The 27543-nt window shown below is 32.4% G+C and overlaps 1 protein-coding gene across 9 annotated transcripts in view; it reads left to right on the top strand.

The window, feature by feature from the left end:
* LOC656219 (uncharacterized protein) overlaps positions 1-24140 on the top strand; it is a 77436-nt gene extending 53296 nt beyond the window's left edge. For 3 of the 9 annotated variants that reach the window (XM_064354633.1, XM_064354632.1, XM_064354634.1), the window contains exons 3-10: positions 6712-6906; positions 6965-8330; positions 12034-12708; positions 16059-16565; positions 18855-19878; positions 23070-23218; positions 23267-23436; positions 23761-24140. In XM_064354633.1, coding sequence (XP_064210703.1) covers positions 6712-6906; positions 6965-8330; positions 12034-12708; positions 16059-16565; positions 18855-19878; positions 23070-23218; positions 23267-23418 — 4068 coding nt within the window. In that variant the 3' untranslated portion in view covers positions 23419-23436; positions 23761-24140. Of the gene's footprint in view, positions 1-6456; positions 6658-6711; positions 6907-6953; positions 8331-12033; positions 12709-16058; positions 16566-18854; positions 19879-23069; positions 23219-23266; positions 23437-23760 lie in introns of those variants that run through there. The other 6 variants (XM_064354638.1, XM_064354637.1, XM_064354636.1 and 3 more) reach the window with 5 other exon arrangements.
* Positions 24141-27543: the final 3403 nt, after the last annotated feature.

The following is a 27543-nucleotide window of genomic DNA, read 5'->3' as shown; positions in this document are numbered from 1 at the left end:
CCATTGCTCATTAATATTTTTATAAATGATATCTGTCAGATGACGATTCTAAATGTCTTCTCCATGCGAACGACTTGAAAATTTACATTCAGTAATGATCTTTCTATAATTCAAATTGATTTGAATGCTCTGAAAAGTTGGTGCGAACAGAATAAACTAGATTTAAAAATTCCGAAATATCGATTCATTTGTTTTGGTGGTAAAGAACCTTCTGCCCGTCCCTCCATTAGAGACAATGTTATAGATCGTGGTGTGTCTATTTTTAGACAGTAAACTAATTTTTGTTAATATCACATTGATTATATAGTAAATAAGAGTCTAAAACTGCTAGGATGTGCAAAAGATGGATCTTTGACTTTCATAGTATCAGAGCCCTATGAGTTTTGTACTATGATTTGGTTTGACCAAATCTTCAATATAACTGTGCAGTACGGTCACCTTTGAATAGTCGCCATATCAATGGTATTGAAGCAATGTATTTTTTAAAATACTCTAGATTAACTTTGAATCTCATTGTAGACATTGTGTCGGAATATTTATCGGTAATGACGACGTAAACGACGTACTTCTCATAGACTTGTTTTTTTATACAGTAAAACCTCCCTTAATGAACACCACTGAATAACGGACACCTCTTCACAATAGACATTTTTGTAGAAACGTAACAAAAGCATTAGAAAATAATGTAAGAAAACCTCTCTACAACGGACCCTTTGTACAGCGGATACGGACAAAAAAATTCCCCAATCAGGTACCATAATATCATCTAAATTTACCTCTTACAACGAACAGACCGAAAGAGTGGTGGTGCAAAAAACGAACATTTGTTTCAAGGACCTTCTAGAAATGGATGAAAAATTCTATACCGGAAATCCAGAATTAAATAATGATGACTGTGTGAAATTTTGATTGATAATGACGATTGTATTAAAGGGAAAACAGTAAACTCATGCTGTCTGAATATTTTGAACCTTTTAAAAAATAGCTGAAATTATGTGTCATGTAAAAAATTATTGTTATAAAAAACACGGCTTCTCAAAACAACCAAACAAAATTTGAAGATTTCAAGTAGAAAATCTGTTTGTTTACTTTTTTAATATCTAATTTTAATTTTAATTTGAAAAAATTTTTAATCATACTTTAGGGGGAGAATACCCACGCTAAAAAGCGTCAAATTTCAGCCATTTTCCGCGGTGCTTTACAGCCGTTTTGAGTAACGTTTTTTAAAGTTATTTACAGGATACATTCTTCTACTCGCGCTGTAGGTACAAAAGTGTTTAAAATAGTGTAAGTGCTTCATTTAATTCAGAAAAAAAAATCCTGAAAACTGAAACAAAGGTGTACTTTAAACATTATTTCCCCTCAACATTGTGTGTTAAAGAGAAAATAAATTACTTTTGCACCTGTAGTGAACTCCTAGGAATAAAGTGGCTTTTATTTTAACTTGAAATTGTCGATCGTTAACTGATAAAAATCTGTGGTACTGGCCTATAATACTAGCGAACTTCTATTGGGCGTTCGCTTAAATTCAGTGTCGTGAGTTATGGCTGGGGAAAACTTACCTTAAAAACGGACTCGTTTACTAAACATTTGTGCTTATGCAGAATTTTCTGCTGAATTCGAATCCAAATTTAGTTTCTCGATTTGGAGTTGTTTTCATCTTAAAAAAACGTTTTTGTAGAAATTCTTGAAGAACTAAAAATTAATCAAATATTTCATTTACATCGTCATATCTTCCTTGTGGTTAAAGCTAGAAACTTAGTTTTTTTGCAAAAGATTGCTCAATGAATGTCGTTTTTAACGTAAATACACAACTTTTAGTAGTAGTTTAGTTGAAAAAAGAAAACTGAGAAAATTGGGCCTTACTACGAATTTAAAGGGAAATAAGCAGCAAGCTTAATGAATTTAAATGAATTTAAATTATAATAACTTGTTGAGTGTTGAAGATATCGAAATGATTCCTGTACCAAAAACTTACTTAAACTATTAGCTTCATTTCAGCTTTATTATATATATAGGTCTATCTTTTAAGATAAAAAAATTTCTCGCATCTCGAAAATTTTACAAGACAAATATGAAGCATTACAAGAAAAATGCAGTTTTCTCAGTTTGATTTTCTCCAAACTACAACTTTTCTCTTACTCGTTACTCTAGCTTTATCCAGTAGAAAGATATGACGATGTAAATACAAAATTTGACCATTTTTGAGTTTTTCAAAAATTTCCACAGAAACATATTTTTTATGATAAAGGCAATTCCAAATCGAAAAACTAAGTTTAGATTCAAAGTCAAAATTTTGTATAAGAATCAGTTTAAAAGAACGTGTGTGCTCCAACCCGGACGAACAAGTAAATTATTAATTTTATTGCGCGCCACTGACGGGATACTCTCCTGGCCAGTGCATAAAATATGTGACAGCAAATGACTTTTTGCCGTTTAGATGCGAAACAAAGGAACTCTTACCCTTAATATACCTAGTTAAGAATAAAAACTTTAATAACAAAATGTTTATACTGTCACGAATCTTACAGATATCAATATGGTCAAATTATTTAAAGAAGTAAATACACTTAAATTTATACAAAACATGTAACATATAATCCATGTAACATACATACTTCACTTATTTAACTTATTCAAGAATTCTGCGTAAGAGTAAAACATTTTTTTTGTAAAATATACTTTTGCTGCTGTTTTAAATTTGAATATGTTTGGTGGGTAATTTATGGAAAGATGCCTAAAATTATTTATTTAAAATTGCCCACCTCTCATTAGTGGACAAATCTCCACAACGGACAATTAATGATTCTCCACCGGTGTCCGTTGTTGAGAGGTTTTACTGTATTAGCTAACTAATGGATTTCTAAAAGTGCCTGATATTTTAAGTAAGTTTCAATTCAATGTTTCCAGGGTAGACACTAGAAAACCAAAATTCTTCATTGTTTACAAAAATAAGCACAATTATTCTTACAAATCTCTTTTAACATCTTATTTTTGGAATCATATAATGTTAAACACTTATGTTTTATTGTATGTGTAAACAAAATTTGTAATATTTTCATGTTCGCTTGTAGGTCGAAGAAAAAACGAAGTTTGGTTGCGGCTTACATGAAATCAAATTGTTACCAAGCTTGAGCAACATTTGAAATTGTAATGTTAAACGAATTTACACACGTCGTGTTTATCGCCGTGCCATATGTTTGCGTCTAATATTTGTCGAAAGTATTGTGGGGGCGCACGCCCACCTCGCCTTAGAACTTATCTTAATATGAGCCGCATATACTTAAAATTAACGGTAGAATGGAAATGAGATATTTAAAAAAGTGGCGTTTGATTGATGGAATCGTAAAGTCGGTGATTGTCAAGACCACACATGTTTGGAGAGACCGACCGTGCGTCAAACGACGAACCCATCCGAGAGGGTAAGTGCCGACTGAAAACAGTGGGTGTCCCGGAATGCACCGGACGGGTCTCCAAAAAAGGCCACAACGTGATATCCTGCTCGGGATCAAGGAGATGGCCCGAGATTAGCGCAATAATGACATGTAATGCACCTGATAATAAACGAGATAAAGTCTTGTCCAGTTGCATAATACTTTATTACAAAATTATGTAAATACACGGATCCATTCAAGCGACTGTCGCGTTATTCATCAACTTGATGTGTGGGTGAAAATTTGTTTTTCAGACGTTTAAGAGAAAACTCCCAATCCATTAAATATTTAATATGCAGCGTTTGTGTAGGTACCTACTTGACGTGAGTTTTATTAATTCGATTGTGTCATGAGTTCCGGATGAACTCAGCCAATTACTTCTTCCGCCCTTCAAGAACATTTTCACGACTTAGCTAGCGTTCGGTCATTACGCAGCGGTACTGTGCATTTTTTCACTGTTACGGGTGATTCGTCGAGAAGAATGTTGATTCATGCTTCAAAATTGAAGACAAAGTATTGGGTTATCTCCGCAATCTCGCAAATAACACCGACTCGCCTAACGCAAGCACTGTTCAAAATCTATACTTTCCGGTCTACAATTTCAAACAAAATTTAATTGAAATTTGGAATTATTTGGTAGTACCTATTTGATACCATTAAAATTAATTTTGAAATTTGGGGAAGTACGAGAATTAAATGTGAGTCACTGGAGTTTTTATATAACTTGCTTTGTTTTCTGTTTGCGTCATACAGGGTGGTCCAACTCAGCTCCCGTCTTCCATAGCTCAGATATTATTTAAGTTGGAGTTTTGATATTTTTTTTTGATATTTGATTTTGATATTTCAGAAAAATATTTTTGACTATACAGAGTGTCCCTAAAAAAGTATGATATCATAGTCATACATTTTTTTAATGCCAAGCTATTATTTTTTTGTGCTCATTATGATACCTTTTTAGCTTCTTATATGTCTTTAAAGTTTTTTTCAAATCGATTCAGGGATTACTTTGTTAAAAAATAAAAACCAAAAAAATTGGTTTTACACCTTTAGTTTTAAAAATTAATAAACAATAGAAACAGTGCTTGTTTGAAGACATTTTTACTACGTAAGTGTTAAACGAGGTCTAACAGACTTATTAAGTGAATTTAAATTTATTCACTAAAACCAAGCGGCTGTCTGAATAACAATATGTAGTATAAATAATAAATTATCTATCCCCCCTGTTTATCTGCCACAGAAATGTTTTTAACAATGTTCGGAAAATGGCTTATGATATAATTAAAAACCAAGAAGTTCAAAAATACGGTTTTTTACCATCTACAGCAGCCTACATGTCGAAAACAAGACTTTCTTACAATGTGGTAATCAAATGGAACTACTGTCGGACCATCCATTTCTTTATTATTTTTATATTTATATTTTGTTTCATCGGAAAATTATATCACATCTTCTACATCGACTTCAACAGACTATACTACGTACAGTCACAATCGAAAGGAATGACATCTCTAAAACCGCATTACCAATTTTTTTCGATATGCTACGGCTAATATGTACGTTTGACTAGTTTATAAACTAGCTCAATATTGTGTTAACTAACTGCACAGTTTGTAAACTAACCTGTTTGTTGAAATTTGTAATCTAAAAAATTGTAGTAGGACTTTTATGGTCGTGAGTGTACCTACATAGCCCTAATTTTTTGATATGTTTTAAGAGGGTTTCTTACATTGTGCCAAGTGATTTCGTTATATTGAAAAATTTTAAAATTTTTTGCAGACAAAATCTTGAACACTAGAGAAAATTTATTTATTTTTTAACAGTACTTATTGTATTCCTTAACTCACACTAAACCAACTAAACTTAAGAAAATATTACATTTTATTATAAAATATAACCTCCTTAATTTCAAGCACTGTTGCCAAGAAAATTATTCCAATTATCGAGGTTTCGATGATCAAGATCATTATAATAAAAAATCATTAAAAAGATGCCATTTATCCTTCACGTTTCTTGGGTTATTGATGTTGCTATGGGCACTTTAAAAGCGTTAAAAGCTTTAAAAAAGCATTTTTTAAAGCTTTTAAAACCAACAAAAAAATAGCTTCCACAGTATTGCAAACAAAAGAGAAACAATTGATACGGTTGCTAAGTAAAACAAAAAAATTAAAAATTAAGTTGCTTAGAAAATATCTCATTTGATTTTTATACTTAACTTTTATTACCATTCAAAAGTTTGTCCGACATTTTTTAATCACCCTGTTATAAATAAATACAATATATACAATAGAAGTATACAGAAGAAATTTAAAATAATTGTAGTTTTTAGTAGATAGATTTTTATTATTTTATTCCGAAATGTTTTCAAAGGTCGTCAAGCAGTTTTCAGAGTTTCCAAAGCATTTGCATTATCTTTGACTGAAGGTGTTGTTGACATATCTTGTTTGTCCAAATGTTTATCATTGCTTAACTTTCATTGCACTCGCGTATGAGCTCGTAAAAAACCGGAAACACGTGCATACTGCACCAATTGCAGGAATTAAAAAAATTGACTTACGAAAGTTTACAACTGAGGGAAACCGAAAATCTGTTTAGCAGAAAAATTGGACTTAAAAAAAAATTATATTTTATTAGAAAATGCTCGGGACCAGCCATAACTACTTCAACTTTTCGTAAGAGTTTCAAGTTATCGAGGTTCCACTGTAATTTAAAAAAATACTATTTAACTATCACTGCGAAAACTGACCTCTGTTCTGCAAATTTATGATATTCATGGTTGAAATCCCAAAAATCACAACACCCCTTGTGCAAAAACACTACACACAAGCAGGAACAACAAACTAATCCAAATTAGTCGGTGCCAACAAGCGCGAAGGTCTTGAGTAACCTGCCCATTATCTGTTTACATCAACCTTACAGTCTTACATATTTCTGTAATTAACACAAGGCTGTGATGGTACACTGCTCACAATCTTCAACTAGTTCAATGTTAAACGTTCATTATTTGCAACGTCAATTTTTATTATTATGTATTTATGGTTGGATTTCCTGACTCTAACGGTGTGGCGAAAGACTGTTACGCAAGTGAACTGATTGTCCTTACAACAGCAAGTGACATTTACATCAAATTCGATCGGATGCACATTCCCACATGTGCAGGGTGCTTTTAGCCATCGGATTTATGCACATAATTGCTAATTTTTGCATGCACATAATCCGGGCTTTAGTGATGAGTAACCTTCACCAAATGATAATTATCGTCATCGTTTCGTTGTTGCAGGTAGTGGACTCGCGAGCGCGAACCAACGCGGACGGTGCATTGCAACAACAGGCGAGAAGGCAACTGGAAGTGTTCCAAAGCCACATCCCTGGGGGTCATCTACAAGTCATCAAAACGCAGTCGGTCTCAAGTAGTCGCTGGAGCAACAAATCGACCGACCTGCACCTCCCGATCAAAGACTTTGAGAACCTCCAGGTCAGTCCAGTTTGTTTATTATGTTTAATGAAAGTTGTGAATGTTAGTCATGTTGCAGCTCTCGCTAAACCCACTGGATTTGACTTCGCAAAAATCTAAAGCAAACGTAGGAAGAAGTGTCGGTAGGCGGCCACCTTCACGACCGCGAGCCAGAGACGAGTCCTTAAATCTATACCGCGTATCCAGACTCTGCCATCAAATACACGAAGAAACGCTCAAGCAAAACGAACACCCGAACCTGACACGAACGAAAAGCACCAGCAGCGAAGACTTGCACTTGGAGGATAAATCGTCGAAAAGCATCGAAGATTTGGAGGACTTGGAGCAGTTGCAAAGCTGGCGGAGGACGTCCAAGTTACGACGCTCCCTCCAATACCCCAAAGAGAACAAACCGGCCCCCAAACCAGTCTATTTACCCGAAAACAGCGGAAGCGTCCGGAAAATACGCGAAGAACTGGAAAAAGGGCGAAGACTCAGCACGGCCTTACGAGGCAATAGCGTCGATCTTCAAGCCTTGGACCAGATCCTACAAACAATCTCCAGCTCAAGTTCGGACAAACCTGAGGATAGTCAAGACGAAGCCGAGACGAAGAAGCAAAAACGCAACTCTTTCGTCACCGTCGAAACGCTCCAAGAAGTGAGAGGACGTCTTCGACGAACGAGTTCGTCGACTGAAGACATCTACAAAACTAACAAAGACGAAGAGACTGATGACGGTATAGTTACTGAATGCAACGAAATGCCAGTTAGTGAAAAGTCAAGGGTTCGTTCATACGTCTACGGAATGGAAGCAACCAAGAAACCTATTTTGGGAACAGGTAGTTTGGAATCCCGAACGAAACTACTCAACGGAGGAACGAATCTTCGCAATGAAGACTGGTATAACCGGCGTAAATCGTACGGTTTCGAGCAAGTGCACAATCACAACGAAACTTCAAACCCCATCTCGCTTAAAAATCGAGGTCGGGTGGAATCGTCAACAGACAGTGGTATTTGCAGATCGTCCGAAATCGTGATCGTGCCAGCGACAAAATCAGAAGAAAAGTTTACTAGTGTTAAGCAAATCTCGTCCATTTTTGATAACAAAGATTTGAAATCTACCACCATAACTATACCCATAGTGTCCAAACCTAACTCAAACTTTGTCGATTTGAGTTGGGACGATGTGCCAGAGAAAGAGGTGAAACGGCACTCCATCGCTGTTGATGAACCGAAGTATGATAATAAGTTCAGGAGGGCGATTGATGATTCCAGTGCACAGAATCGAAAGTCGAAAAAAGTCGAGTTTTGTAAAACTGAAGTACACTTTGCGGCCGAGTCCGGGAAAGTTAATATAGTAGAAACTGATGAGAAACCACCACCTACAAATAATTTTCGAAGAAGGAGACGGAATTCGGGGCCTGTGATTACCGACGATTTTAACGGTAGGTTTCTTTTAAACAAAGAGGCAAATTTGAATTTCATAAACACTTCAAAGGACGCTTATTTAATAAGTTCATGTGGACTCGATTGTACATTTTTACTAAAAACTGATTTTTAACATTATGTAAAAAATATTGATAAATTTGAATCTTAAGGGTCGTGTTTTATATGAATTATTTTGAATTGCCTAAGTTTTGTGTTAACATCGTCGTATTTTCCTTCTTGATAAAGCGGGAAACATTTTTGCAGATGATTTCTCATTGAATGCACACTAGCTTTAGTTATGGCAAAAACAACTGAATTACACAAATGTGTAGTAAATTTTCGAGATGCGAAACTAATAATTCAAATAAGTTTTTCTACACATGTCAAAAAATAACAAATCAACATAAACATACAAACGATCATTGAAAGTAGCAGTCTGTCTTCTGAGAGAGTGAAGATGATGACGTGAGGTTGTTGTAAAGACGAAAAAATACAGTTTGTATTAAAAAAAATTATTTGGAAATTTACGAGTTACATTTTTTTCAGAATTACTTGCACCGACCAACAAGGTTTATCACCTTCCACTATATTTTTTACTTTGTCCTACACTAATTTAATATTCAGGTTTTATGTTTTTCGAAATATGCAAAAAACGGTTGCTGATTTAAGAGGAGTGTCTACATTTTTTGCTTGCATCTTATTTAAAGTGGTTTTAATGAAGAGAATGATTTGGGAACAAAAAATTTTTTAAGAAAATGTAAATACGAGTAACACCTTGCTAGGTTGCAAAAAAAATATTAAATTAATAATAATTATCATCTCAAAATAATTATTCTTTAACGTATCTTTTTGTAATTTTTATTTACAATTCCAGAAATTTTTTTTTATTTTCTAATATCTCTCTGTAAGATTGCACTGTTCTAACTTATTTCTTTCTTATTCTATTAACTCTGTTTTTTTTTTCTGTAAACTTCCTCTCTAAAGGGATCATCGGAAACATGAAGTACTACCAAGACGACATAATTTATAACTATTAACAGTATTAACTAATCACAATGAATGATTTTTTTATTAAGTGCAACAAATTAACGAACGTTTTAATGCCTTAGGGTCGTATCACCAACCTCAGAAATTATTCAATAACGGTAACTGTTAAATAAATGTGGGACTTGCTTACTGTTATCAATTTCAGTTCGACCTTATTTATCAGATAAACTAACTAGACTAATTTGAGCAATTAAATTTTATTCTATTATTTGATAACCTTTTTCATATTCAATATTAGGTCTAAGAAACCAATAAGTTCTTAAATTTTATTCGGCTGTCATTTTTCATATTTTATTTTACTAAACTATTTTTGTTCATTAAACACTTTTTCTTATGTAAAATTTTCTACTGAATTCGAATTCGAATTTAGTTTCTTGATTTGGGGTTGCCTACATCATGAAAAAGACGTTTTATAGAAATTCTTGAAAAACTTAAAATTGGTCAAATACAGGGTCTTAGGGAATGGTCTCCCAAGAATTTTAGGGTGAGTCTATGAGGCAAAATGGAAACAAAAACCTTTATACCATTTTTTCCTTACATGAATGGTTTTCTCAAAAATAAATAATTTAAAATTGGCCCTACTGTTTGAGAGCTTCTGTATAATTTGATTGTTGAGTTAATGAATAAAAGCAATCGTTTGTTGAGAAAAGTTTGTTATTTAGCAACAAAAAAACGAACAATCATTTTCTGACAGACTTTCGCGAGTAATGTTACGTTTGTTTTTTAAATTCCCTTGCACAATTCATCAAAACTTTCCAGATTTGCATTTTTACTGAAACAGTCAATAATTTGGCGCTACGCTAATCAACGCAAGTAAGCAAGCAAGGGGCTTTGTGAAGAATTGAACTATGACTGCAGCTTTTATAAAATTTACGTACCTATTGACCAAATATTAAACAACACAGATTATTTCCTGCTAAAGACTATTCGAAGATCAAGCTTTTTATTTATTTATATTAAACTGTGCATTGAAACAATAAGTTGTAATAAATTCACGACCTACAAAATAAAACCAAAATAAATAAACACCAAAAGACAGAAGAACATAACAGAACTCTTTGTAAATGGTACGGATAGAGCAGAGGTTCTTTCAATATTCTTCATCCCGTCCAACGACTCACTCCAACTTCCCTAGCTATTTGCCTAGTATTTGGTGAAGGATCTTTATCAACTCAATGCAACATTTTCACTTCCAACCGTTCCCAACTCTCGTTCTCTACCTACGTCTTGATCCTTTGGTTTCACTGTAAGCCAGCTGTAGGCAAAAGTTGTGCTACACCAAGAATAGTTTTGCTATCCGGAACTCTCCTTTGAGGAAAACGTTCTGCATATCTTCGGACGGCTGCACTTGCGTTCCCATTACATTCTCCATACACAAAATGCATATCTGCATATTCTTCGTTTGTATATTCCACCATTAGAAAACTTTAAATTGATTTTAAAAATAACAAAGTCACTTTAAGTTTTGGCTATGACAGTAACTGTGACAGATACTGTGTAGAATAGTTACCTGGCAACAATAATTTCTAACGCAAAACTTATGTGATTTTTGTGTCCAATGCAGTATTTTAGCAGTCCCCAAACAGTGGGGACCATTTTGATTTTGAGAAAACTATTTGTTTTAGCAAAAAATTGTTTAAAGGTTTTCGACTACATTTGGCTTTATAAACGCACCCTGAAATTCTTGGGAGACCATTCCCTGACACCCTGTATTTCATTTACATCGTCATATCTTCCTTGTGAATAAAGCTAAATACTTCGTTTTTTGCAACAGATTGCTAAATGAATGTAGTTTTTAACGTAAATACACAAGTTTTAGTTTTAAGAAAAAAAATTGGGCAACACTACGAGGACAAATGGAAATACGCAGCATTGCCACTTCAAGTGCATATCGTAGTAATTTTAAATTGCAATAACTTGCTGAGTGTTGAAGATATCAAAATGATTCCCGCACCAAAAACTTACTTAAGTTATTAACTTCATTTCATCTCGATTATGTATAGGTCTATCTTTTAAGATAAAAAAATTTCTCTTATCACGAAAATTTCACTACACAAATATGAAACGTTACAAGAAAAACGGGATTTTCTCAGTTTTCTTGTGTTCAAACTAAAACTTGTGTCTTTTTGTTAGAATCCACATTCATTGAGGAGTCTGTTGCAAAAAAAAGAAGTTTCTAGCTTTATCCAGAAGGAAGATATGACGATGTAAACACAAAATTTTACCAATTTTAAGTCTTTCAAACATTTTCACAGTTACGTTTAAAACGTTTAGGAAAATCTAACTTAGCAGAAAATTTTGCATAAGAATCAGTTTAAAAAAACGTGTGTCCTCCAACCTATTGCGCGTTATTGATGAACCATCTCCTGATCAGTTGACATAGAGTACATAAAATATGTGACGTCAAATGACTTGTGAACAGTTGCTATTAGAAACACAGGAACTCTTCCCCTTAAATTTATGTACTAAATTTTAAAATATGTTGCCAAGTGATTTTTTAAATGTATCAAATGAAACTTGAGAAGAAACTTAAAGAGTTTTTAATTGTAAATTGATATATGTAATTTTGAATCACATTTTCACTACAGTTGTACTAATGTGTAAGTTTTTATTTTATTCTATCTTGTTAGACATAAATAAAATTATTTTTGGATTTCTGTTTCTATTTCCAAGGCTTGCCAGTCTTGCATTTTGGGGACAGCTCGTACGAAAAAGTCTTGCTTGGAGTGGCTGACGAAGACTTTGAACCTGCAACCGACGAAAACATCTATTCGAACATCTCGTGCGGAACGGTCACAGTGAACACAACATCAAATTTGGCGGACCCGCAAGACGACGACAAAAAGGACGCTGTTGAAAACGTGAAGGGGATTTTGAAAAACAAGCCAATCAAACCGACTCCATACCACCTGGGGGAGGATCGTTTTTTGAACAGCAACTCCGACAGTGACAGTGGGAAGTGGGGGGTTCGGCTTAAACCGGTTCAAAAAACCGAACCGCCCTATTGGAAATCCACGGTTACGTTGCACAATACCGTTTTCGGACAGGATGAACAACCCGAATTCCAGAAGTTGTTAAGGAATTTGCGACCAACCAGCGGGAACAAGCCGGATCTGGTGGCCAATCAACGAAATTCAGAAAATTTTTCGAGTGTAAAGTTCGTCACGAGTGCTGATAATCGAAGACCATGGTCTGTTGCTGATAGAGTTAAATTAAGTGAGGACGGTCAATGGGCAGAAAATAAGGTTTATTCTACCAAGGTCAATTTTGGTGATGGGGGAACAGCCGTTGTGGAAAACGATCAGTTTGAGCAAAAAGAATGGAATAAGAAGGAGAACTCTGCGAAAGGTACTTGATATTTCTTGTGTAGAAAACTGCTAGTCTAATTCTTCCTCTCATGTCTTCTACTAAACTGTAAAATAAGTAGATTCGGGATGTTTTTGGTTGAAGTGGCTGTGAATTATCTTTTTTTCCGAGCAAAGTTACCACATTTGATCAAAAAAATTAGTTTTGCCTTTTTCAAGGCTAAAAGGCTCAGTTTAAGGGGACTACCCTTAATTAAACGAAAAATAAAGCGAAGAAACAGAACGAAGATTGTCCAAAATTTTTGCTTTCCTCAGGCGTATTAGCATGTTTTTAGAATACAAATGTAGTTTCCTCAACGAGATCTTTCTAAACCGGGTAAAAACATCAATGAGAGTCACTTGTTATAAGACTTTTTTTACGTTTTTTGTCAGAAACCCAATTAATACAAGAATTTTTTTTTATGAGATTATCTTTGTAGAGACAATTTTGATTAAAAATTACACCCTTTTCAAACGTTAACCACGCTTTCAGGACAAAAATCCAATTACCTTGCGAAATTTTTACAAAAAAAATACGTAAAATTATTATAATATGTAGGTCAAAGGTTGCGTAATACGTGTTGCTTTTTGAGCTATAAAGTTTTTGCTTTTGAAAAATTTGGCTAAATCCAGGTCAAAAAATCGCAAAATTTGTACTTTTTTCAGCAATAAATGCTGTAATTTTACAATTTCTTTTCCAAAAATAAACGAAAAAATTGCTGAATTGTATTAAATGTTTAACCACTTTTCGAACAAACGGCAAGCCTGACTAAAAAAAATTTTAAAGTAAGTCGAAAAAGCCTTTACTTTTACCGTTCAAGAAGCTCATAAATCATATTTGCATATTTGTAACCGTGTTAAAAATTTCTTATAGACTTACGTTTTTCCAAATAACAACTCAAATTTTTCGCGCTTTTTAGGTAAAATGGACAATAAAATAAAAAATGGAATTTTTTGCCTTTTTTGGACATTTTAGTACTTTTTGATCCCGAAACGCATTTGTTTCACGAAGTATAGTGTTAACAATACGGTAAAAATTAAAAAAATAACATAATTACGCTTTTTATCAATTGTTGACACAAGGTCTCCTTATATTTTTTTTTTCAAGCATTGATGCTAAAAACGCAAGTATTGTGCGAAATGTAAAGAATAATCCAAAAAAAAACACTTTTAGCGTGTCTTTGCTAAGCCTTACCAAGTATTTACTTAATCCGGTGAAATTTTTATCATAACTTTGATTTTTTGTTTTCAGCTCAAAAAGCAATTATTTTGTAAAAAGTCACTAAATTAAGTCGAAAATTGTGTAGTTCTTTTCACTTTCTTACATTTTTAACGTTTTCTTAACAAAAGATTCATATTCATATTCAAAGTTTTTACCATTTTCAAGCGTTTTTGCAACTATTGAAGAAATTTTAAGAAATTTTGCCAAAAACATGACGCACTAATTATATTGAACAATGCCTAATTTTGGTTTATGTTTGATGCTAGCTCGGTTTTGAGCTGAAAAGCCTCTAAAAGTCAAAAAATCTCTAAATTTGCTTTTATTGAGCATTTTTGTAGAAAGAACTGCCATTGTTTTGCAAAATATAGTCTAACATAAGCTGAAACATGGCTAAATTGGAGTAATATATCCGCTATTTCGAATGTTTAATCACTTTTTGAACTAAGAATTCAGGTATTTTTGCAGTTTTTAGCAAACCTGTCCATAAAGTTACTAAATTAAGCTAGACACTACTTTTGCTATTCAAGTAGTCGATAAATCAGATTTAAACTGATGTAATATTTTTCATTTACTGATTACGATTTTGAGATAATAACCAAAATATTTCGCGATTTTGCGCTAAAATGGATCATTAAATTATGTCAAAAATGCGTTTTTTGGCTTTTATGAGCATTTGAGTATGTTTTTATTGTGAAGAACAAGCAGAAACTATCATAAATTGACATATTTTGACATTTGAGAATCTATGCATGTTTTTTGGCACAAAATACAACTATTTTGTGTGTTACAAAACTTCTACAAAATATTACTAAAAATAGGTCGAAAATGTTTTTTTAATGACGGTATTTACATATTTTTCAGTTAAAAAGCATTATAATTTGCGAAAAAATAGCTAAATAAGTCGAAAATTATGTAACTTGTCAATTTGATTCATAAATGGCATTTTATTTTTGAGCATTTTTCCAGCAAGATATTTAAATTTTTTAACGAAATTTTGGAAAAGCGGTTTCAGAAAATGGTGTTAAATTTTCCTTTTCCTAAGTTAACAACCTAGTTTTCTTCACAAACTTGCGCTCAAACAGACCGAAAAAATTACGCATACTATTTAAAAAAATTACATAAATTATCCAAAATTTTACTAAATAGGTCGAAAGGGAGATTATTTTAACTTTTTTAGACTCTTTTTGAGTCTCTCTTTTTGAGCAGTTTCAGCAAAATATTCAATTACATAACGAGATTTGATTACATATTTATACCAGGTGTATCAGAAATATGTGTGTTAATTTTAACAGGTAACAAAACTCAACGAATAAAACATTTTTTCTATATATAATTTTTGAATAAAAGTTTCGGAAATTTACTTATAATTTAAAAAAGGTAATGTATTGAAACGTGTACCCGAGTATGGGTTCAAAAATCAAAGTGCCGAGCTGTTGTCGTTGTCGTAGAAATTGGTAATTTGAACAATTTTAAAATAACAATGAAAATTGTTGCTATGAACACAAACTAATTATTAAACATTGACGGGCTCGTCTGCACAAGGGAGGAAAACAGTAATAATAATAATTAAGAATCTTGCAAAATGTTACATAGAAAAGTTGTTGCATTTGATGAGTTTTATTACGTGGTAAAATTAACACATTTATTTTTGATACACCCAGTATATTAAACACAATTCTTTTCGTTTTTCAAATGCTTGAGCATATTTTCGCCATTTTTTTTAAATCATCTGGAAAAATCATTAACATTTCATATAAAATCGTGTAATTATTGCCTTTTTTAAACAATCAAGCACATTTTTATACAAGAACTATGCTAAAAATTTGTTATTTTTGTTTTACTTGATCTGTTATATATTTATTCCGATTTACGAACAGGAATTCAAAATATCACAGCCAAGTATATCCAAAAACATCGTGTATTAAGTAATAATATGTAGATAGTTAAAAATTTGTCATCAAAATGTACATACGTAGTGTATTCATTGTAGTATTAAACTGTCCTTGTGATCAGACTAGACATTGTAAATCTGTAGACGGTACCTTATTCTATTTCTGCATGCGCCTTTCGTAAACGTAGATTAACCACTCTTCTGACTTGCCATCAATAATAACCAACAACCTTCATTAAAGTGAAACTTGCAGACTCGGAGAGAATTTTAAACAAAGGACTTGTGGTAAGAATCGGACGAGACGACACATCTAAACACACAGTCTGTTCCAAAACAACATCTCAGGATTCAAGCACAACCACCACGACCAAAATCACTATAGACCTAAGCCCGTCCCCTACTAACATAAAAAAATCCCCCGTACTTTCACAAACCAAACGATCTCACTGTTTCAAGTCTACCTCTTTAGTCCTAGACACGATTAAAAACGACTGCAATAAAATTAACATTCCTCAACAACTCGAAGCACTGAAGAAGCTCTACGAAGACGTACAAAGCGATAGTGACGCGGACAAGGAAGTGCAAGTTTTGATGGGAAAAATGAACGAACGGGATCTCGAAAACGACAAAGACGATAACACGAGCGAAATCTCCGGAAGTTGGAGTAAAATGAGGGCTTGCAGAATGCTAAAGACAAACATAACTCGGGATTTTCCAAGTGCTAGAATAAGTGCAAAAGTAGAAAAAGGTACCTGTTTATAGGCAAATTACCGCGTACTATAATTTTGTAATAAATGTTTCGATTTGTTTATTATACGGATAACTATAGACTAGGATACGAAACGACGTACAAATAAAACGTCCTCGATCTGGATAGTTCCGTCAATGTGGCAAGAGGGCGCAGTTGCTCCATTACCGTCTAAGTTTTCAGAGAAAGGAATTAAAAAACAATTCAAAGAGAGCATTAAATTCTCAATAATAGGAAAATAATGCAAAAATTATATCGTAAACTATACTGAAAAAAATTTGCCCCATATTTTTCAAAACGCTGCGAATACGGTTACAGATACTACAAACATGTCAGGAAAAAGCTTGTAGAGAATTTACTTTACTACAAAAAAGTCAGTTCAGGTTAGGTCAGGTAATGTAAACGAAGTAAATAACATTGTGAATTTTTAAATTTAAAATTTGGATTTTTTCCCCGTTTTTTTTAACATAAAAAATACAATCGAATTAAAAATAAATCTCATCACTGCTTCTGTTGGACCAAGGATTTGACAACCAATTGACAAATTAACATATTCGAGATGCTGTGCTACTTCTAGTTCTAGTTACTTTTTTACAGTTTACAGGGTGAATCTGAACTTATACACATAATACACATAAACTTGAGGAATGTTAGCTTTTGCCAAATAATGACGAATGGTGAAAAACAATCAAGTAAAACTATTATATTTACCGAGATACTGCGTAATTTTACACTACTAAACTTTTAAATTTGAAATAATTTGAAAAGTGTCATTATTTTAAGCACGGTAAGTATACCCAGCTTAACCAGGTAGTACTTATCTACTTCCTTGGTATACATTAGTGGCAATTAAAAAAAATAGTTATAATCAATAATGAGTAAAATGCAAAATAAGTAAAAATTAAACTTTTTTTATGGCGATACATACATACATCGATAATTTGGAAAAAATAAAACAGTACTTCAAAAAGAATAGAAAAAAAACACGAAAATTTTCATAATGTTGATTATTTCGATTGTTTGTTGAATTTTTTCTCGTTTTAATGTTTTTTAATGTTTACCTGTTTAAATTTACCGGTTTGTCTATGTAAAGAAAAATTGTTTCCTTGTTGTTATATTAAAAAAAAATGTTTTGCATTTAACTAATTTTTTGTGATAACAGAGATCAACTTATTTTCTATTATAGGTATTAATAATGTTACTGCTTATTCCACAGATACGAGTAGAAGTAGTACATCTTTATTCTACAAGCAGTTACTATGGTACAATATTTGATTTAGATATTTTTTTATCTTATTCGATAGAATAAAGTGGTCATTTGGTGATTTTTTTAATCAATCGGTTTAAAAATTTAACAAAAATTTCTCAATGTACCTATAAGAGAAAACGTTGTATTATACAATTTATTTAAAATCTATAAGCTTAATATTATTTTGATTACACGATATTTTATAAAATAAAATTGCTAGATTTTTTTAGCATTTTTATTATTTGGCAGATGCTAATATTCCCTAAGTTTATGCATATAAGTTAAGACTCACCCTGTATTTAAGAAAGCTGATTCCAATTTGCCAATAAGGTGATACAAAAAGTTAAATAATCTTTTGACAAAACTGAAGATTTTCGTTACCAGGTATTTGTCAAGTGTTAAATTATACAGGCTGATTCAAAAGTGTCGGACAAACTTTCGGGTAACTGATAAAATACAAAAATGAAATTAATTTTTTTTTTCAAGCAACAAAATTTTTAGTTTCTAATTTATATTTCTTAATTTGCTTTCCTTTAGGAACAATAATTGCTAATTTAATGAATAAAAGTTTATTTTGAATGCTTTAACACTATGGAATAGAAGACCAGCACTTAAGCGTTTTTAAACGTTTTTGAGGCATAAACAATTGAAGATAGACATATGGTCTCGCTAACTACTGACATTTTTCTTATATCTTTAAGCCAAGGACGTTATATGTATGGATCTAACCTCCTTACTTTAAGCGTATTTGTAGCGTTTTGAAAAATATAGGAAAAAACACAAATTTCAAATTTTAAATAATCTTTTCTCATGTTTCTCGTGAAAATTTTAGACTTCAGTTTTCCTCAGCCTATTTCCTCAACATTTCTGTATTTTTTGTCCAAGCCATTATAATGAACTGGTTAAATATAAATTAATTTAAAACGGTTTTGCGCCGAGACTGTATTTTTGTACTATATTTTTTGGTGCGATTGTGTATCTCGTTTCGCCTCCTAATCTATATTGCTCCGTAGTTTACTAATTTTCTCTCACATTTGCAGACGATTTAAAAGCAAGTGCCAAACACAAATTTGGAATCGAGGATAGTTTGTCGAAAACTTACCGAATCAAAACGAAAGACAAATATTCGCCAGTTGCAACTCGCAAATTGAAGAGTGCAACAAGTGATTTATCGAGTCCTTCGCTAGTCGGTCGCAGCTCAAAATTAGACCTACGCACGGACAAATACGAATATAAAACAGAAAGTAAAGAATTCGCAAACGTTACAGATGCTAAACTTCACCAGAAACACTCTTCTAACGACATAGTTCTAAGACAACCCAAACGTTCCGAAATGACTTATTTCGGAGTCAGGGTTTCGCCACAATCAGTGAAAAAAAGCCAAGAATCTGTGATACATAGGGAAACAAAACTGTCTGAAAAACCTGATCTCTTACAACACATGAAAACAGATAGTCCTAAAAGTAGAACTAGATCACCCGAACGCACGCAACCAATTTACGAAAATGTTGTCCGTGTTGGTAAAGAGTTTGATAGTAACATACTCGAAGAACTAACAAAAGCAGCTGATCAAATTCTATTGGCTGTGAACGGGTTCACTGATGACGATTCACACGAAAACACCTTCAAGGAGCCTTTGGCCACAATAACTGAGAGCAAGTCCTGGAGCCAAGACAAGAAAAGTAAAACAGCGAAACAATCAAACGTGAAAACGAGGCTAAAACACACATCGTCCACTTCTTCGGTTGAAAGTTTGACAAAAGGACGTAAAGCGCAACAAATACGACCTGTTCCAATTAGGAAGAAAAATGTGGTTAATGAACCCACAGTCAGAGCAACAACTAAAGCTCGACGGTTACAAAGGGCCAGTAGTAGGGAAGCTTTACTGCAGTCTCATGGTAGTTCATCGGAGGATTTGGGCGCTAATGTCGAAATCCCGCAACGCAAACCGAGGCAAATTCGAAAGACGAAGCAAACACAACTGACTGTTAGCAACGGGATTGAAATGAATAAAAAAACAACACCGCCGAATCCACCCAGGCGTAGAGCGAAAACAGATGAGAAGTACGTATGTTTAGTTGTATTGCAAATTATTTTTGTTCTATTTCAAAACCAAATTTAATATTAAATTGCGATCAAATGGCACATACATTTTTACTAAGGTGGTGATGTTCCCCATTCTTGCAGAAAAAAAAGAACAAATGGTTAGGGTCACAACAATTTTTTTAATGTCTTTACAATAATATGTGAGAATTTAATTTGTTTTATTAAGTGCATTCCCTCTAGCGACTTTTTTTTACAAAATATGCACAATAAAGATTCATTTTTTTTCTAAAGTTTCATTCAGCATAATACTTATGTTTCTATAATTTTTGTAAAAAACAAAGCTTGTTAAAAGGCTTGTGGCTTGAACGGACAGTCATTTTTTTTTTCTTAAAAATATCTTCCCAATTCAGATTTTATTTTTTTCAGATTTTTACAGAAAACAAAGTTTGATAAAAAGGCCTGCGATTTAAAGAAATGATAAACCGGCAGTCACTATTTAAGAATTTTTTAGTTTTCTCAAAATGTTTTCACATTTTTTTTCAATTGTCCTGTGTCGCAATTTTTCTTGATTTTTCAAAAAACAAAGTTTCTCGAAAAGGTCTTTCATTGTAAAAAATTATGTAAAGGAAAATCACTTAATGGGGTCTTTACAAACAAACAAATAAGCTTGTAATAAAATTTCCAATTAAAAAAAGTCATAAAACGAAAACAAATATTTTTTTTATATATTCTCAATACAAGTTTTTATCAAATGTCATTTAGTGATTGTCTCGATTGCTTTCTCAAGTGTTTGTAGAAAACATGCTTCACAAAATGATCTTTGACTTTAAAAACTTGTTAGAGCCTTAACAAAATTCTTTTTTTTTTGTGTCTCAAAATATTTTCACAATAAAAAAAATCATTTTTTTTTCTTAAGTCTCATCTTTTATAGCGGAGTTCCTCATTTTTGCTGAAAACAAAACTTTTTAAAATGACCTACGATTATAAAAACTAATAAATCTTTAGTCACTAGTTGGGGCCTTAGCGAATTTTAATTTGATTTCTTAACATATCTGCACATGATTTTTGCAGAACACAAAATGTTTTCACAATTAATTCATTTCTTTCTCTAGTGCTATCCCGTGTAACGATTGTGCTGATTTTTGCATATGAAAAAGATTTTTACCAAATCTTGTTTCAAAATTACATGCAATTTTTTTTAAATGTCATCCGGTGCAGCGATTTTCTTGAATTTTTGCAGAAAATAAAGCTCGTTAAAAAGACTTTGGACTGCAAAAAAATAAAAAACCGATAGTCACTAGTTAGGGCATTAAGATTTTTTTTTATTTCTTATAATGTGTTCACAAAACTTTTATTTCGTTTCTCTAGTTTCATTCCCAGTAGCGATTATTATGATTTTTTCAGAAAACAACAGCTTGCAACTTCAAACAATGATGAATCAAACAGGCACGTATTAGTGTCTTAACCGTTTTTTTTAAATTTTTCAAAATCCCTTTATGACATATTTTTTTTTCTCAAGTGTCATCTTATATGGCGATTGTCCTTATTTTTGCAGAAAACGTAGTTTGAAGTAAATGGTGTTTATTACGAGTAGAAATTATCTCTTCAAAAACTTTTTGATTTGAATAAATGCTGCACATTCGAGGATGTAGAATATGATGTCACAGTAAGGATATTGTATTTTTTAGAAAATGGCCTACAGGATGTTTGTGAGTTTATTTCGAACATCGTTTTCAAACATATTTCTCTAAAAACACACCAATTCTCACTTGTTAGGGCCTTACGGTTTTTTTTTGGTTTTCTTAAATACCTTAAAACATTTACAGAAAATAAAGCTTCTCAAAAGGATTTTCAACTATAGAAATGATAAATCGATACTTCGTCGTTATTTGGAAACTTAACGAATTTTTTGTTTTCTATTTTAATATCTTGCCAATCCAAATTTTATTTAATTTTTTTTATTTTCTTTAGTGCCTCCCTTGTAGCAATTTTACAGATTTTTTCAAAAAACAAATTTAACCAAAAGGACTTTTAACTTTAAAAAAATATTAAACCGACTGTCACAAGTAAGGACTTTAACAAATTATTTTGTTTTCTCAAAATAATCAAACCACTAAACAATAAAGTGTGTACGATCTTTTGTAAACCAAAACTACACCAAATAAAATAAATAATTCCAATAATAAGGTGTTTCTTAGAAAGGACTGTATTGCAATTATCTCGTGAGCAGCGTATTTACGTGCCACTAATGAAAACAAAGCAAAATAAATAAAAAGTACACATTTGTATGTTTTAACATTAACGTAAATTAATTTTTAACCCTAAAAAAAGCCTGATCGGCTTCCCATCAAAGAACAAATAAATGTATTTGAACGTAGGACTTCCGGCCAGTGCATTTGTTTTGTATCAGATTCTTCAAGTCAAACCGCAAATAAAAACAGCTCATATGAAAATAAAATACGAAACATAGGAAGTAATAATAATTCCAATACTCCAGCTTCGCACAGGCGATAGGCCACGATTTTGTAATTATTTCGATTTTCGTTAACAACGACGTTTTTTTCCTGAGCTATAAAAAAGTGATGAACCAGTAGTCACAAGTTAGAGCCTTAAAACATTTTTTTTCAAAATAACAAAACAAAAGTTAAATGTCAACGCGCCTAGCAAATTTTCCAGTTTATGGAGAAAACAAGCGAACGATTAAAAAAATGAACCAATGGTCACTAGTTAGAGTCTTAACGAATAAATTTTCAAAATATTTCTTCTTTGGCTCGTTTTCCTGGTTTTTGCTGAAAACATTGATTTAACAGACTTTCGGCTGTTAAAAAATAGTGGATTGACAATCATTTTAGGGGCGTAACAAATTTTCTTATTGTTTCAAAATATTTTTGCATTTCTGGTGTCTAGACGAATCATCCGTAAAATTTTCTGATTGTGTTCAGAAAACAAAGCTTATTAAAGGAGCCTTTAACTGTAAGAAAATAGTGGCTTAACAATCGCTTTCTAAGTGCTTGATGAATGTTTTCGTTTTTCTAAACATATTTGGCACTGGCTCTTTTTTAGCCAAATTATCGGTAAAATTTACCACTTTTTCAGACCATAATGAGAATATTTTAGGACATCAACAACTATCCCTACCTTTAAAAAAATATTTGCGAAACCGATCGCATCCGCGTCTATTCACTCGTTTCAACGTATTTTATTTGCAGGGTGGAACCAGTGACTGAAATTCGGCACAAAACGGCTGTGTCTACCATTAGAAGTACTGCAGACAAGTCTAGTCGTGACAGAAGCCGAAGCAGAGCTGAAGAAGCAAAAAAAAGAGTACCACCCACAACAAAAAAGGAACCTATCAAAGGTACGCTTAATATTTGTGTGTAGCTTTGTTCTAATTTCCTCATTTTAGGAACTATTTATAAAAGTGAACCGAAGAAGGCGGCTTCAACCCGTGAGATCTCTAACCACCGAATTTCAACAGCGTATGTACCTGTTTGTAGAGCTAGAAGTCGAAATGTACACACTGAACAACCTGACGAGTGTCCATGTTTATGTTCTTGACAATTAGAACTACGCTAGGTAGCAATGCAATGTTTCATTATCAGTAGATTTTCGGTCTTTTTGACTAATCTAAACTAATACTAAAAAATTGTGAACAGAATCATAGTTTAACTCACTGATTAACAAGTAAGTACCATTGTCACAAGTAGCCGTAGTCAAATGGTACCTAGCGTAGGACTTATTGTAGACACTTCTCATGTAGTTAATGGCTGTGAACGTGAGCTTTACTAAGTCATGACATCATGTTGAGTAAAAATTTAATTTTCGTTAGAACGTTAATAAGTCATGTCAATAGTGACTTGGTGTAACAATTATTACCGTTAACTTGTATTTTTATTTCAGGAATATAAAAAAGTGCCACCGAACAGATGAAAAGCCACGACATTCCGAGCTGCTTAAAGGATGAATCCAGTGAATTTTCTTAGTTAGTTCAGTATGTTATTTAAGTTAGTATACGAATATGAGTGTAATATTCCTGCCGTATTAGCATGTAAGTTCCTAAACTTTTAGTTTTTATAAACATTTCGATGTTTTCAATTAATTTACTTTAATGACGAAGACAAGCGTTTGACTTTGCGTTTAATAACATGTGAGTTTGCTTACTTAATACTTAACATGTATTATTTAATACATTTGTAATTAATGTTTAACTTTCTGAAATAATTGTGATCTTAAACTGCTTTGGTTTTGTGATGTTTTATTAATTAAATGATTATTAATTATGTGGCGTTTCATTTATACAGTCTTATTCCTCTTCACGCAGACAATGCTATAAAATAAGTAAATTTTGACAATCTAGTAATTTTAAAGTTTTAAAGTGGTATCAATTGAATAGAATTGGCACCCTTCAAACGATGGTGAAAAATTTTTGATTGAGCCTTTTTTCTTCACAAAGAATAAAACCCACAAAGAAAAAGACCTCGTCTCACATAGAAAGAAACGCACAGAGAAGAAATCCACATAGAAAGAATAGAGAAATTCACACAAAAAAGTACACGCAGGAATTTTAAGGAAATGAAAAAAACCTCACACGGAAAAATAACAATTTACCAACAAAAACACAAAAAGGAGTCCACCGTAAGCTGTGATTAGTGTAAATGGATATTCTAGTTTCTATTCGTTAGTTAACTGTTTTCTGTGAAGTTGTAATAACCTACCAGTAATTTTCTTGTTCAATAATTACTTAAAAAATAAACTATATCCCATTTCAGTTCATAGTAGAATTGCAACAGCGCATTTGAATTTTTTTTTGAGTGAAAAATAAAGCACAAATTGAGAGTTTCTGTAGATGCTAAGAATTCTGTGTTAAATTAAATCCCAGCGACACACTTTGAGCTAAGAAAACCCATGAAAAACTCTCAATTTGTGCTTCATTTCATTTAAAAAAATGCAAACTACGAACTGAAATGAGGAAACATAAGAGTGGACCACAACCGGAAAGGTGCATATAGTTTACGCAATTCTGAATCTAAAGTGCCTTTACAAAAAAGTTCTAACTCTTTGCGTTTACGAGATAAAAACGTTTTAAGGCGGCCCCCGAGAACTGTCAAAATAATATGTTTATTCTTTTTTAAAAGTATAAATACATAGCTTAAAAATAAACTACGGAGCAGTACCAAACAAAAACCAAAATGATTAGAAATCAATTCCCCACAAATCTATACATTTTTAATTTAGTATTAAATCCGTTTTCTTGGTTTGCTGATCTGAGACTTGGGCGCCAAACGCAAAATACTGCACAGATCGGAAAAAAGTACACCATTCGTGCACAACATCATTGTAAATATGTATGCAAAAATTGAACCCGATACTAGCAATAGCAAGGAAAAAACAACCTTTAGACAAATTACTTTAAGAACGAGATTTTTTTTTAAATTACCGCTTTCAAAATTGATTTGCCAGTTAGAGGCGCCACAATGGTTTCCGGTTGAAAATTGTTGTCGATTTTGAGATGTATAAAAATAAAAAAAGTGTAAAAACACCGCCTTAAAGGAGACAATCACGAAAGGCCTTGCTCCGGAGGATTACGAGAACAAAACACGTTTGTAGGAAACCAAAAATAACTACACCAGATAATAATAGTTTGTTCTTGAATTATTTTTCATTCCTTGGTAACGCAGCTTCACTTCCTTCACCTGGAAGAGACTTTTTGGGATTGGTCAGTTTGAAACCTCGTATCTTGCAAACGAAGAATAAAGGACTTACTATTTTTGCCATCTCCATTGCTGTTACCACTACACAGTTCCGCTGGGGAATGAGTCGTGGACCAAGATGTATAAATATTTTGCAATAATTGAAAAAAAGGAAATCTTGTCCTTGTCCTAAACGTTACGCTACTCAGTTTTCATAATTTACTATGCACCCACGATATCGTAAAAGAGAAAGATAATTTGCCAATACTTTTTTGTCAGTAATAATCCTTTCTTCACGTTTTTGATTAGTTACTATCCGTTTCCATGCAAAGAGTGCAACAATTATATAAATTCATTTAACGATGATCAATAGAACAATATGTTTGCTGTACCAGGTGTCCCAGCTGGGATTTTTACAGAAATTTTCTTGAAAATTATTGTATATCTTGAAACTAAAGCAAAAACAACAATAAGCGTCTACAACAAGTCCAGTGGAAGATTTGTTGAATGCCGTCCTATAAATTAACCCTGGCGCCTCCACCAAATTTTTAATGCTAAATACTAAATGCTAAAAATAAAAATTCTAGTGCATTTTTGCTTTTTACAACAAAATTCGACACTTTGTGAAAACGTAATTTTTGGGGAAATTGTGGAAAACGATGAGACTGTTTAAATATTTCACAACTCTAGCAGCAACAGGTCGCTACGAAAACTGATACATAGAACCATACTAATGTTTCAGGCGGAAACTTACTTGAATTTCTTGGATTTTTTTACAATGCTCCTGTAAGATAAAATGTATATCACACGTGATCGAAATCGTGAGAAGTGTCCCACTCGTGCGCAAGCGCACTCGTAGATCAAAATTCTCACTCGCATATAATGATGCATATCTATCACTTATAATATAAGATGTTAGGGAATGGCTTAGCAATATTTCATATGTGAATTTGTCGTGATCAGGCGAGTTAAAAACTCTTATATCATTTTTCCAAAAAGTGCGTACTTTCTTCAGAAATTTTTATTAACACACCTGTTGAGAGCTACTGTGTGACTTATAGTAGTTTATTAGCAATTAATTTTTTCATAAAATATAATGGAGATAGTGGCGCATGGGCGTTTTAAGAATTTTTCAAAATTGTGGTTAACATGTTCAATTGTGTGGGAAATTCGAATCCCGGTCCTGGCAAAAAATGTATTATTTTGTACAATTTAATAACAGAACACAAATTCAAATAGAAGAATGAATAACCAAGAAGTTAATTTACTCAGCTGTTTTGTCAATAATACTAAAATTTGCGCAAAATTTTATAATTCTAGTTCAGCGTTTCTCAAAATTTGGGACTTTCATTTCAAAAAAATTTTTTTGGAAAAACTATGCATGTGTGATTTTCATAAATTTTACTTAATCGATTTGTCTTGCTATTCTCTATCTACCTTTAAATTTTTGCTAAACCATTCCCTAACACGATGTATACTATTCTCTTATAGGTTTTAATAATGTTGTTACTTATTTTATAGATATGAGTAGAGGTAGTACACCTTTATTCTACAAGTGGTTACTATGGTACATTATTAGATTTAGTTATTTTTTATTTCACTCCATAGAATAAAGTAGCCATTTGGTAATTTTTTTATTGTATTTAGTTTTTTTTTTTTATTCTACTGGTGATTTTTTTATTTTATCGGTGAAAAAATTTAATCAAACTTACTCAATATAGTACCTATAAGAGAAAACGTTGTATTATACACGTAAAGAAAAGTTGGCAATATCTGCTCGTAATTTTTTTCTGAAACTCATGCTCCGCACACGTTTCAGAAACACATCACTCAAAGATGATAAACAATTTTTTTTTAGGTACTTGTATAGCAAACTACTTTTTCGTAGTTATATATTATATATTATATATTATATATTATATATTATATATTATATATTATATATTATATATTATATATTATATATTATATATTATATATTATATATTATATA

The sequence above is a fragment of the Tribolium castaneum genome, chromosome 2 (genome assembly GCF_031307605.1).
Source record: "Tribolium castaneum strain GA2 chromosome 2, icTriCast1.1, whole genome shotgun sequence".
Lineage (NCBI taxonomy): Eukaryota > Metazoa > Arthropoda > Insecta > Coleoptera > Tenebrionidae > Tribolium > Tribolium castaneum.
Note: the sequence above shows the minus strand (reverse complement) of the source record. Positions and strands in the feature narration are given on the sequence as shown.